Below are 12,262 nucleotides of genomic sequence, written 5' to 3'. Positions count from 1 at the left end.
AGGTATCTCAGGATTGTTTAGTAATCATGATAGGCCACCGTACAACAGGATTAGCAATAGTATATTATTACAGCACAATGTTTAAGTTAACAGTAGAGTTGCTCTGATTGTTGTGTTGTTTCGTCTTTGTCAAAGTGTTTAGTGCTTAAAGATTTAAATGTGATGTTTCAAGGTGATATAAATACCATACATAGTGCTAATGGTGAAATTCAATGAATAGATTAACGTCTGTCTGTCTGTCTGTCTGTCTGTCTGTCTGTCTGTCTGTCTGTCTGTCTGTCTGTCTGTCTGTCTGTCTGTCTGTCTGTCTGTCTGTCTGTCACAGCATGTGTGAACCAGGATGGCCGAGTGGTTAAGGCGTTGGACTTAAGATCCAATGGACAAATGTCCTCGTGGGTTCGAACCCCACTCCTGGTATGGCTTTAGCTGGATTACCAGTGTTTCTAATGGCTTTCCCTAAGGGAGTTTGTCCCTGAAGCATTAGTCCTGGAGTCAATAGTAAAGGCAGGTAGATTTTATTCTCTGAGAAACAGGGAGGGATGGCATAGTGGTTAAGATGTTGACCTTGGTCAAATGGCCTTGTTGATTCAAACCCTGCTCCTGGTAAACACCAAGATTAGGCAAGCTGGCTATGGCATTAGTGCAAAAAAACTCCTACATGGGTATTGTTCCTGAGAATGATCTACAGTTTCAGGGGTTGTTTGGTGTCCTGATCACTTTGCTCCTCATGATTTTTCAGGTTTTACTTAATTTAATTCCTAGGAAAATCAACTGCACATGACGGGAGGTTTGGTTGGTATATAATAGTAACCAAACTACTCTTATCAAACGAACCTGAAAACACTGGCAGTAAATGAAAATAAATTAACTCGAAGAACACACACACACACACACTGGCTCTCTCTTTCTTTCAGACACACACACACACACACACTCTGGCTCTGTTCCAAATCACACATTGCCCTAATAAAGTGCACTCAGAATATTACACTACATTAGAGGACTGTTTGACTCTGTATTTAGAGAAAAGGAGAGCACTGGGGTAATAAACCTGTTTTTATGATTTCACACATGATTATGTAAGTAATATATGAACAGATGAAATTCCAGCTGTGGATTCAGTGACTGTAATACACAATTACCGAGGTGTCTTTTCCAAACTGGGCTGAAGTACACAGGTATGGGATAAATATCTGGTCTGGATTTTCCTTGCTCAAGGTGGAAGTATTTCCGGAGTTTCTATTTTGCATTCTTTTTTAAGTTAATACAACTACTAGAGCAAAAAAGTTGTATATACACTATATTGCCAAAGGTTTTGGGACATCTGTATTAACATGCACATGAATGTAATATGGAGTTGTCCCGCCCTTTGCAGCTATAACAGCTTCAACTCTTCTGGGAAGGCTTTCCACAAGGTTTATGGGAATTTTTGACCATTCCTCTAGAAGCACATTTGTGAGGTCAGGCACTGATGTTGGATGAGAAGGTCTGTCTCGCAGTCTCCACTCTAATTCATCCCAAAGGTGTTCTATGGGGTTGAGGTCAGGACTCTGTGCAGGCCAGTCAAGTTCCTCCACACCAAACTCACTCATCCATGTCTTTATGGACCTTGCTTTGTCCACTGGTGTGCGGTTATGTTGGAACAGGAAGGGGTCATCCCCAAACTGTTCCCACAAAGCATGAAATTGTCCAAAATGTCTTGGTATGAAGCTGAAGCATTAAGAGTTCCTTTCACTGGAACTAAGGGGCCGAGCCCAACCCCTGAAAAACAACACCTGAATTCAATGACCAATAACACAGTCATTATTAGATAAGTGCTTACATTTAAATAGGGACCTTGCAGAATCTTGAAGATATTGAACAGTTATGAAACATCGGTGTTATGTGCTGGACAAAAGAATCTGTGGTTAAAGTCTCGGTGCCAGATATCACAGCTTCAGGAGTCCAGGCCATGAAGGGGGGAGAATTGTTTTGGTGGAACACTATATTAGGTAAGTAACTTTAATCACACACACACACACACACACACACACACACACACACACACACAGACACACACACACAAAAATAAAATAATAAATATTAATTTAATGTTTTACATTTAGTTAGAATTGCACAGAATTCCATCATTTATTTATTTATTTATTTATTTATTCACTTTTCACTGTGCAAAGTTGCACCAACTTCTGCACTGTACAAAGTTGCTGGGACGTACCACTTTCTCCTTGCGCGTGGGGGTTAAACCCTCTCTGTCTTAACTTTCTCATTCTGCAAAAGTGTCGCTCTTCTTCTCTCATCACCCTTTGCGAAAACAGCTGTAAACACATAAAATACATAAACGTCATTAAAATCAATGTCCATTAAGTAAAAAAAATATACGTTTAGATGTGTAGTTCCCCCTGGTCCGTGAATAAGTTCACCAGGCCGTACAGAGCAAGCCCTTTTCTGAACAAACTGTCCTGCTGCGCGAGACGCTCCCTCAGTCCTCTGCCTTACACGGAAACTTTAAAAGTAAGTGAAATAAACCATTTTTAATGTCGGTATGCTTAATGGCGGTGTTTTTAAAAACGCTAAAATGTAGTTTTTAACGTGTTCCCGGTGACGAAGAAATATTTTGGTGTCGGTTTTATGGCCACGTGGCTGCGACTGAAATGGCTCGAAGCTGTCAGGAAGTCTATCTATAGCCGGAGCTGAGCTGAACACATAACCTCCAACTTTTACCTTTTTAAACTATTATTATTTACTTTTATTTAACGCTTTTCTGCCGACATACGGTGTTACAAAACGCAGAATTAAAACCTAAACCATATATAATGTACATGTTTCTCTCTGTTACAGACATGGTCTCAGCAATGACAGAGTAGTTTCTTTAATAATGCATTATAATGACTGATTATTTATTTATTTGATAAATAACCATTAAACAACAAACTAAATCTCATCTTTAAACTAATCTTTTTACAGTCAATACAGGTTTACACACATTAGATGTGTTCTGAATGTCTACATGAACTTTGTTTAAAACACAGTGCACAAATAAACAAGGCCCAATGTAAAGCAATGGTATTTTTCAGTTTAGTTCATACAGACTGAAAATAAAAGCTTAGAAAAGTTAAATTTCACACCAGCTTTGAATATTTTAATGATAACTTCTTCCGGAAAATAGTTTATACAATGGTGATGCTGCAGAGTTCTCGATTCTGATTGGTTGGAAAGTTTGTTTATTTATTTATTTGTTTATTTTAAAATGTTAACCACTTACTCAGGGACTTTTATATTGGACATTCTATGTAATTAAAGACTAATATGCTAAAAACTGCTAAATTCTCGATTCTGATTGGTTAGAAATTTTTTGTTTATTTATAAATAGTATCAGCTTATATAGGGACTTTTATAGTGAACATTAGTAGTGAAAATTAATAATAATTTTTTTTAATCAATTAATTAGTGCAGTTAATTAAGTTGCCTTTATTTGTCACATATACATTACAACACAGTGAAATTCTTTCCCGTCTTTCGCATCCTTGGAGGTTGGGGTCAGAGCGCAGGGTCAGCCATGATGCAGCACCCCTGGAACAGAGAGGGTTAAGGGCCTTGCTCAAGGGCCCATCAGTGGCAGCTTGGCGGTGCTGGGGCTTGAACCCCGATCTTCAACAACCCAGAGCCTTAATCACTTGAGCGACCACCACATTTAGTTCATATTTATATTTTTATATTCTTTAACACACATTATTTAGCAGATCCAAATTTACCTCGTTATTCCTAAGATATCTCTGGTTAATAATAACATCTGGTTACTTTCAATCCATTTCCGAAACAAGCAAACTAAGAAACTTCTGTCATCCGGTGAATGTTTGCACTTGGCTAAAAACACGAAATCAGGGTGCTAAAACTTTTGCACTTCCTTGTGTACGTGTGTTTCTCCTCTTTTTAATGGTTACAATGCTCGTTATTAAAGACATCCTGAAAAACCGGGCCTTGACTTTTTTACTCCTCTGAATACATCCGAAGGTGAGTGTCTGAATGCGTGTGGTGTCGTGGCATGTGCATCTGATCATGATGGACAATCGGGGAGCTTCAGCGTAATCCGAGCCAGTGAGCAGAACCGTGATGGATTGTCGATGTGTTTTGTATGGATTGCTGCTTGTGTGCAATATTATTTCATCCTCGGAGCATAACTGTTGCATGATAAGGCTCACAGTAAGGTTTGTGGACATTTGACCACTGTTGAACATCACATTCCAGATGTACACCGGTCAGCCATAACATTATGAGCAATGAGAGGTGACTGGATCAGAGCATCTCCAAAACTGCAGCTCTTGTGGGGTGTTCCCGGTCTGCAGTGGTCAGTATCTATCAAAAGTGGTCCAAGGAAGGAACACTGGTGAACCGGCGACAGGGTCATGGGTGGCCAAGACTCACTGATGCACGTGGGGAGCGAAGGCTGGCCCGTGTGATCCGATCCAACAGATGAGCTACTGTTACTGTGGTTCTGATAGAATACACAGTGCATGATGGGTCAGGGCTGTTTTAGCAACAAAAGGGGGACCAACACAATATTAGGCAGGTGGTCATAATGTTATGTAATTTCCACTAGATGTTGGAGCGTGGCTGTGGGAATTTGAGTTCATTCAATTACAAGAGCATTAGCCCGTTCAGACACTGATGGAGAGGTTCGGTCACTGTTCCAGTTCATCTTCAAGGTGTTCAGTGGGGTTGAGTCAGAGTCAGGGCTCTGTACCGGACACTCAAGTTCTTCCAGTCCAACCTTAACACACTATGGAGCTTTGTCATGCTGGAACAGAGTTTGGGCCTCATCAGCTACAGCATACAGAGACATTCTATATAGTTGTGTGCTTTCAACTTTCTGATGACGAACCATATATGGGTGTGATGGTCAGGTGTCCACAAACCTTTGTCCACAAGCTATTGCAGGGGTGGGGGTTGAATCAGTAGCCCAGGCCCATGGGACAACAGATTTCGTGTTTGGGTGGATTATACAGTTTGACAAGCAGAAAGATCAAACATGCTCCTTATTGAATTTTACAAAGTAAATGTTTTCATTGTGTGCATATCTTTATATGTAGTGCTTTATGTGTAGCACTTGTTATTAATCCTGCCCCGACACACTCTGACACACGGTTTTAACTAGCCATATAGACCGGTGGGACAAATTGTTTCTGGAATATTCACTATTCACACAAAATGTTTTTGTTTACAGCACAAATATGGTGTTATGCATCAGATGTTTAGTTCGAATAGTTTAATGATCATGTAAGGGGATATTCATGCATCTGGATTCAGGGCGATCAAAAACAGGGCTGGACGTCACATCTTGGCTTTTACATGTCTGCTGGGCTAGCTGATGAGTTTCTGATTAGCTCACCCCCATGTCTGCACATAGCGGAGATGAGTATTTGCACTTCCAGAGACTGACTGCCGTGTGGAATAATAAGGATACAGCATTCCAGATTTTTCAGCTCTGATACTCATCTCGAAGCTTTGAGTACCAGCTTTATGCCAGATACTGATCCTATACTAACATGCTTATAGTTTACTCTTGGCTTGTGGCATGAAATAGGGCAGGGTTTGAATTAAAGTCCGTGTTTTGCGCCAGCAGCTGTCTCAGTATCTAGGGTATGGTTTTAGTGCATCCTTACTTTCTGATTGGCTTTGAACTTAACATTTACAACAAGTCAGCTTCTCCCCTCTGCTCTAACCCGTGATGAGATGGACAATCAGAGGGGTTCTCAGTCCCACCCCAGGGAAGTAGGTGGACCGTGGCAGGGCTCGGCGAACAATGCCACCCATCAGAACCCCCACGGAGGCGTGAGGAGAAGACCCCAGCGCTCATCGCACTCGGAAAGCCATGCCTCAGAAGAACATTTATTCTTCCCCGAGACGTACGGGTCTGTGCATGGCTCCAGAGGAGAGTTCGTGTGGTTCAACAGCAACATGTACGAGCAAGCCGAGGACTACTTTCAGAGCCCGCCGAGCTCGGGGACGAGTCCGAGAGAGCAAGTCGTCCACCGCTCCCTGGTGTTCCGAGCCAAAAAGAAACCGACTCGGCCCAGTCGAGAGGAGGGGAACCCAGTCCGGTCTCGCTCCTACAGCGCTCAGAAAAACCAGCGCTCGTCCTCCGAGCCGCAGAGGGGACGCAGGAAGAGGGGTTACTCGGAGACGGAGCGTCCCACTCCGAGAAAACGGGACAAGTACGCCACTTTTCAGGGCATAGGCCAAGCTTGCGGTTATCTGCTTTGTGTGTTAGTTGCCTCGTCATTGTAGGGAAAAGGGTGACGAAGCTTTATACTGGTTTGTGTGGGTTCAACTGGCTGGACGCAAATGGGCAAAAAGCCAGCCAATAGATTACAAGGAAGGTTCTGGGCATGTGCTGAGCACAGCATAGCACGGCCTGGTCAGCAAAAAACAATGAATGGGTTTTAGTGACATTTTACAAACCTACCTACGTCCAGAGATCTGTTTTCTTTAGCCTTTATTCCTTAACTTCAAACAACATTCACCACAAAACAGTGAAATAACATTGTGCAAGAGGTGAAGTGTGATAGTTGACAGTTTTTAAATAAATGTAAGGGGTTTGCTGTTCAGAAATTAACACACACACTTATTTAAGGCGTGTTCTAAAGAATGAAGTAGCACCGTTTTTGAAAGGATTCCTGTTTTGTTCAGACTTTTGTTAACGTAAAATGAATCTGATGAAGCAAAAAAATAAACGTCAGCTCGTTCATCTGCTGCTTGTCATGATTCCTTTGCTCTCATTTGCGGGCCCTCAAATATCCTTAGTGTTCACATGGCTGATTTTGTCAGAAAATTTGTCCGAGTCAGACGATAAAGCGATCAATCCAGCATTACAGGCCGGCGTCAGCCCCAGCACCAGCAAGTTAAAGACTTATGTCATTCATTTTAACCTAGCTACCAATCTCACCCTGTTTTCCGTCCTTTCTTGTCACAGCATCATCATGAGTGGACTCCAGTGCCTGGCCCAGGAGAAGATCTGGTTCGACAAATCCAAATATGACGAGGCAGAGCGACGCTTCTACGAGGGAATAAACGGTGTGCCTTCGGCTCCTCAGGTACCTGGAGAGATCTGGCAGCTAAAGAGTATAGCTGTTTGTTCAGCTGTTATTTGTCTGTCTGTGGCCAAAGAACCAAGCACAGTGTCTTCTTTCAAAGCTCTTTAATCCCTTTTCATGTCGCCCGGCTGCTTTGTACCGACTTCACCTGCTTGCTCTTTGTCCTGTCTGCCTCTGGCTTGCTCCTTTGACTCGGCCTTCTCTACCCCGCCGTGCCCTTTAAGGAGACAGATGCTAACGGCTTCCTGCAGGATATGGTTAAAGCCCGCCAGGCTATCCAGCAGTCCCTAGCCGGAGTGAGTACTGCCCCATCGTACCTTCAGACTCAGATGAAAGGGTTCTGCTTACACCGAGCCTGAGGCTTTAACATCAAAACACATCATAGGGACATATTAGTGTGTTATTTTAAACGTTTTGTAGCTACTCAATACTAACCACTTTAGGCAAAATTAAATCCGTTATAATTTATTCGAAGATTCTTCGGGCAATCCAGTGGGACTTTTTTTTTTTAATTTTTACTTTTTCCTTATAGTATTTTTGCATAGATTTAACTTTTATTCAAGTGGCTATTATAAGAGAGAGAATATAATTATCATCACGGTAAGAACTTGGATGGTATAAAATGATCCAGACGAATTGGTTAGAAAACAAATGATGAAATGATTTGGTAATGAAGAAGGAGACGGTTCCCCGTTTTCGAAGCTTTTAACGGAACTCTAAATGCCATTAAGTTGCCATGTCATCGAAAAACATCTAGCTCCAGTTTAAAGGGTCTGTGGAGCTCATAGAAATGAACCCGAGGTCTGAAGAAGTGTCTCGCTTTTGATCGTTGCTTTCTGTAAAATATAAAATCGTGCTCCTTTTGACCATGTGTAGTATTTACAGTCTCATAACTGTGCGATTTACAGTTAGCTGACCGAAAGCAAGCTGTACACACAGCTAACTCTTTTGGGGAGATAAATAAATAAGGATCGTGTAGACGCGCAATAAGACCACTGCGTTATTTTTTTCGTTAAATATTCTCAGTGAAGCAGCTACTCGTGTCCATATAGAGTCACACTGAACAGATCGGAGTTCTCCTGGACTGTTGGCTCGTCCTGGCACATGCTATGATTTACGTCTCGAATAAATGAATTCTATGAAAAAGATTAGGATTGCTTTTCATTTGTGTTTAACATTCACGCACTTGCTAAATATTTTCCATAAACTCTTCTGTAAGTCCTTTTTGTTTGTGTTCATTCTTGCATGTCATGTCTCCCTGCTTAAAAGTTTTGGCACCCGTGAGATATACTATATATGAGATACAGTACATTCTGCTTGTTAGCATAATATAATGATGTTTGTCAAGTTTTTATCTCTCTCTCTCTATTGATGAGAGAACACAATTCGTACGCCAACCTCATGTGTATGCTTTTGTTTTTCTCTCTCCTCTTCCTGCCCTGTTTTTTTTTTTTTTTTTTTTTCTTTCTTTCTTTGTGGGTAGGTGAAGGCAGCGCTACAGTCGGGTAAAGCACACTCCCGTCCCCAAAAGCCTCGCGAGCGCAAGTCTGTAAGTGCCCCGGCACTGCAGGCCTCGCATGGGAGCAGAACATACTCTGTGTGTGTGAAATGTGCATGTGTGCTGCTAACTAAATAAAGTTGCACGTGCATGCTGCGTTCAGAGCCTTAGACGTTTCTCAATAGCAAGAGGACAGACTTGTGTTCCTGAAAATAAAACAAATTAGTAGTAAAAATTGGATGAATTATGGTGACTGGTAGGAGATTTGATTTATTTAGTGATTTTAGAAGGAGTCTCCAGCTTAAATCAGTCAGAGGTAAAGCTGTTAGTGTATTATTATAATAAAAACTGGACGGTCCATAACATAAAACAGGATAAACATACATGAATGACAATGCAAATTGTTGTGGATTGAGAGAAATACACTACATTTGCCAAAAAGTTTTTGGGACGTCTGTCTTTACATGCACATGAATGTAATATGGAGTTATCCTGCCCTTTGCAGCTATAACAGCTTCAACTCTTCTGGGAAGGCTTTCCACAAGGTTTATGGGAATTTTTGACCATTCCTTTAGAAGCACATTTGTGAGGTCAGGCACTGATGTTAGATGAGCCTCACAGTCTCCACTCTAATTCATCCCAAAGGTGTTCTATGGGGTTGAGGTCAGGACTCTGTGAAGTTCCTCCACACCAAACTCACTCATCCATGTCTTTATGGACCTTGCTTTGTGCACTGGTGTGCAGTCATGTTGGAACAGGAAGGGGTCATCCCCAAACTGTTCCCACAAAGTTGGAAGCATGAAATTGTCCAAAATGTCTTGGTATGAAGCTGAAGCATTAAGAGTTCCTTTCACTGGAACTAAGGGGCCGAGACCAACCCCTGAAAAACAACACCTGAATTCAATGATTTAGAGGGGTGTCCCAAAACTTTTGGCCTTATAGTGTAAATTCACTCCAGACGCGCTGTTATATGTAAAGTATCACACCACTTGTTGATTATTTTCCTAGAACGGAACATCATGTTGTTTTTTTTCTGCTTGGCGAATGATCCCACTTCCCTCTTGTTTTGTATCTCTGGTGTTCTCTGGTCTAATCTGTGTTCTGTATTTATGGTGAAGGACTCGCATTCCTCCTGTGCAGTAAGTAAATAATAGCGATCCAGGCCGAGTCTGTGGAAACTCGCCAGCTGTCGATTTCTGTCCTGCACCCTGTGCTTTTCTTTCACTGCTCAGCCAAAGAAAGCGTCAGCTCCACCCTGCGAAAGCGACCGCCTCCGTCTCTCACGTCGATATTCCCGTTACAGAAAAGACATTCAGGGCATTTAAAGTCGAACAAATGGAAAAACAAGTTGGCGCATAAAATCACTCAAACTAAACCACGCGTGTCGAGAAAGACGCTAGAAGGTTTTGTCACTGCTTTGTGCTGCACTTGAAATTCTATAATTAATTTGCCCCCTGCACGGTGTGCTTTCTAGACTCCAGTGCGCTCACCGAGAGCTTGGCATTAATGCAGTGTGTCGGGGGAAAATTTGCACCCTTGTTTCGTTCCTCCTGGCAGTCCGAGTCTCTAATCGTCTCCGTTTTGTTCTCGCCTCTAGAGTCAGAATGCCAGCAAATCAGAAGATCAGAGCGAGCTGGTCTCCCGAGTCAAGAGCCTGGAGCTGGACAACAAGAACCTGCACAAAGGTGTGGGTGGGTGGGTGGGTGGGTGTCTGTGTGTGTGGAGCATCAAACTAAAAAATGAAAATATTCCCAGTGAGATTCTTTAGTGGCTCAGTGAAACCTTTATAACTGTTTATACCAAAGCTCTGCTGTTTTTTGAATCTGAATCAGATATTTAGTATTGAATAAAGAGAAAAACAGTAGAATAATATTTATTTATAATATAATTTATAATATTTTGTTGTGTTTAGTTGAAGCAGATAATCTTTTCAGTTGGTGATAATTAGGGGTCACAGTATGATGATGGAATATTACACATATATCGCAAGATGAAAATACACTGATTTTATTTGTGGACACTTTGCATGAGTATTTTGTGTGTGTGTTCTTTTCTGGTCAGTCGTGGATGACCTGAGGGCCATGCTGTCCAAGTTAGAGAGCAGATTGTCCGTGTTGGAGAAGAGTCCGAGTCAGGCTCCCAAAGCAGCCGTTCCACAGGTGAGGAAAAACATCACATCTACTGAAACTACAGCAGCTCTCAGGAGCAGGGTTCGAGGAGGTAATTCCTCCTGTACTCAGTAGATATCGTATAATTCCTGTAATCGTGTCTCATTAGTCTCAGTGAGCTCCTGCGCTGTCCAGTCACCATCAATACACTCGTTCACACTCCATTACTTTCTCCAACTTCAGGCTGCTCCGGCGCCAAGCCCCAAAGTGGTGGTGAAAGAAGAGGAAGAGGACGACGACATCGACCTGTTCGGCAGTGACGAGGAAGACGAAGAGGCCGAGCGCATCAAAGCACAGAGGGTGCAGGAGTACACAGCGAAGAAGGCTAAAAAACCCGCCCTTATCGCCAAGTCCTCCATCATACTTGACGTCAAACCTGTAAGCACCCTCATCCTTACTGCTGTAGAGAATTCACACAAACAAAGAATTTTTTAGTACTAATAATAAATTACACATGATCTTGTATAAAATTCGTAATAGTTTTTACCTATTTTTAGATATTTATCATTGATTTATTTGTTTTTATCGAATCCCTTTATTTTTCTTCCTTTTTTTCCTCATACAAGTCAATTACATTATTTTCATAATATAATATTTTAATTTATTAATGTATTCGTTTTATTAAAACCCTGTTTGTTTTTTTTGAACTCATTTACTTTTTATGTAAATGGATTATTTTTATTTAAATTGTTAGTTGTTAAATTATTTTTTTAATGAATTGTTTTATTGAATTTTATTATTTTTTTGTTAAATGTTTTTTATAATAAAATAACAGTAAATACAATTGTAATATTAACGTTAATATATTAACATGTATTTTTGTTGTTTTTGTAATAGTATTAAACACAATTTTTTATATTTTTAAATTTCATAAATATTTATTTATTTATTCATTCATTCATTTTTTACCAACCTTTTTTTGTTTACTTTCTTTATGCCCTGTTACACCCCCCCCCCTTTCTTCCTCCTTTTATTTTCTCTCTCTCTCTCTCTCACACACACACACACACACACACACACACACACACACACACACACACACACATACACAGTGGGATGACGAGACAGACATGGCCAAGCTGGAGGAGTGTGTTCGTTCGGTGCAGATGGACGGTTTGCTCTGGGGTGCCTCCAAACTGGTGCCCGTCGGTTACGGCATCAAGAAGCTGCAGATCAACTGCGTAGTCGAGGACGACAAAGTCGGAGTCGACATACTCGAGGAGGAAATCACCAAATTCGAAGACTACGTGAGTGCCGACTTTATCCCAGACCTTTAGTGTAATACGCAACGCGTAGCACGAGAACCGTGTTGTTAAACCAACCATTAATCTTTCAATGTATATCTGTATATTTTTCCCATTTTGTGTGCAGGTCCAGAGTGTTGATGTTGCTGCTTTCAACAAGATCTAAACATTTGCTCGACAATCAACTCATCACCTCAATTTCATATGGCTGCCTGCTGCTATTCGATCGCACAGATACCAATAAACAGTTACTAAGCCTTA

General features: G+C 41.4%; 2 protein-coding genes and 1 non-coding gene across 9 annotated transcripts in view; 2 read left to right on the top strand and 1 right to left on the bottom strand.

The window, feature by feature from the left end:
- ghrhra (growth hormone releasing hormone receptor a) overlaps positions 1-7,084 on the bottom strand; it is a 25,114-nt gene extending 18,030 nt beyond the window's left edge. For 3 of the 4 annotated variants that reach the window (XM_058418358.1, XM_058418360.1, XM_058418361.1), the window contains exons 1-3: positions 6,944-7,084; positions 2,216-2,315; positions 1,823-1,999 (exon numbers count right to left, since the gene is read on the bottom strand). The gene's annotated coding sequence lies outside the window, so the exon portion shown is untranslated. The other variant, XM_058418359.1, reaches the window with a different exon arrangement.
- On the top strand, positions 335-417 carry trnal-uaa (transfer RNA leucine (anticodon UAA)). Its single transcript has one exon. It is a non-coding gene; the product is annotated as a tRNA-Leu (tRNA).
- Positions 2,423-12,262, top strand: eef1da (eukaryotic translation elongation factor 1 delta a (guanine nucleotide exchange protein)). 4 transcript variants are annotated; one of them, XM_058418354.1, is made up of 11 exons: positions 2,423-2,511; positions 3,959-4,011; positions 5,731-6,212; positions 6,971-7,091; positions 7,316-7,387; positions 8,575-8,640; positions 10,187-10,274; positions 10,651-10,748; positions 10,941-11,135; positions 11,810-12,004; positions 12,129-12,262. In XM_058418354.1, exons 3-11 carry the CDS (start codon positions 5,731-5,733, stop codon positions 12,165-12,167), a joined length of 1,356 nt encoding a protein of 451 aa, XP_058274337.1. In that variant the 5' UTR covers positions 2,423-2,511; positions 3,959-4,011; the 3' UTR covers positions 12,168-12,262. The 4 variants fall into 4 exon arrangements, with proteins under 4 accessions (XP_058274337.1, XP_058274338.1, XP_058274339.1 ...); XM_058418355.1 differs by lacking the exon at positions 8,575-8,640 and having other exon boundaries at positions 2,432-2,511; XM_058418356.1 differs by lacking the exon at positions 7,316-7,387 and having other exon boundaries at positions 2,433-2,511.

The sequence above is a fragment of the Hemibagrus wyckioides genome, linkage group LG20, assembly GCF_019097595.1.
Source record: "Hemibagrus wyckioides isolate EC202008001 linkage group LG20, SWU_Hwy_1.0, whole genome shotgun sequence".
In the NCBI taxonomy this organism is placed as follows: domain Eukaryota; kingdom Metazoa; phylum Chordata; class Actinopteri; order Siluriformes; family Bagridae; genus Hemibagrus; species Hemibagrus wyckioides.
This window is presented reverse-complemented; position numbering and strand designations above follow the sequence as displayed.

Excerpts from the sequence above, each read along its gene's own strand:
- eef1da (XM_058418354.1), top strand. The coding sequence starts at position 5,731 with ATGGACAATCAGAGGGGTTCTCAGTCCCACCCCAGGGAAGTAGGTGGA. Across the intron at positions 10,275-10,650 it reads CAACAAGAACCTGCACAAAG|TCGTGGATGACCTGAGGGCC; the intron begins GTGTGGGTGGGT and ends TTTTCTGGTCAG. Across the intron at positions 12,005-12,128 it reads TCACCAAATTCGAAGACTAC|GTCCAGAGTGTTGATGTTGC; the intron begins GTGAGTGCCGAC and ends TTTTGTGTGCAG.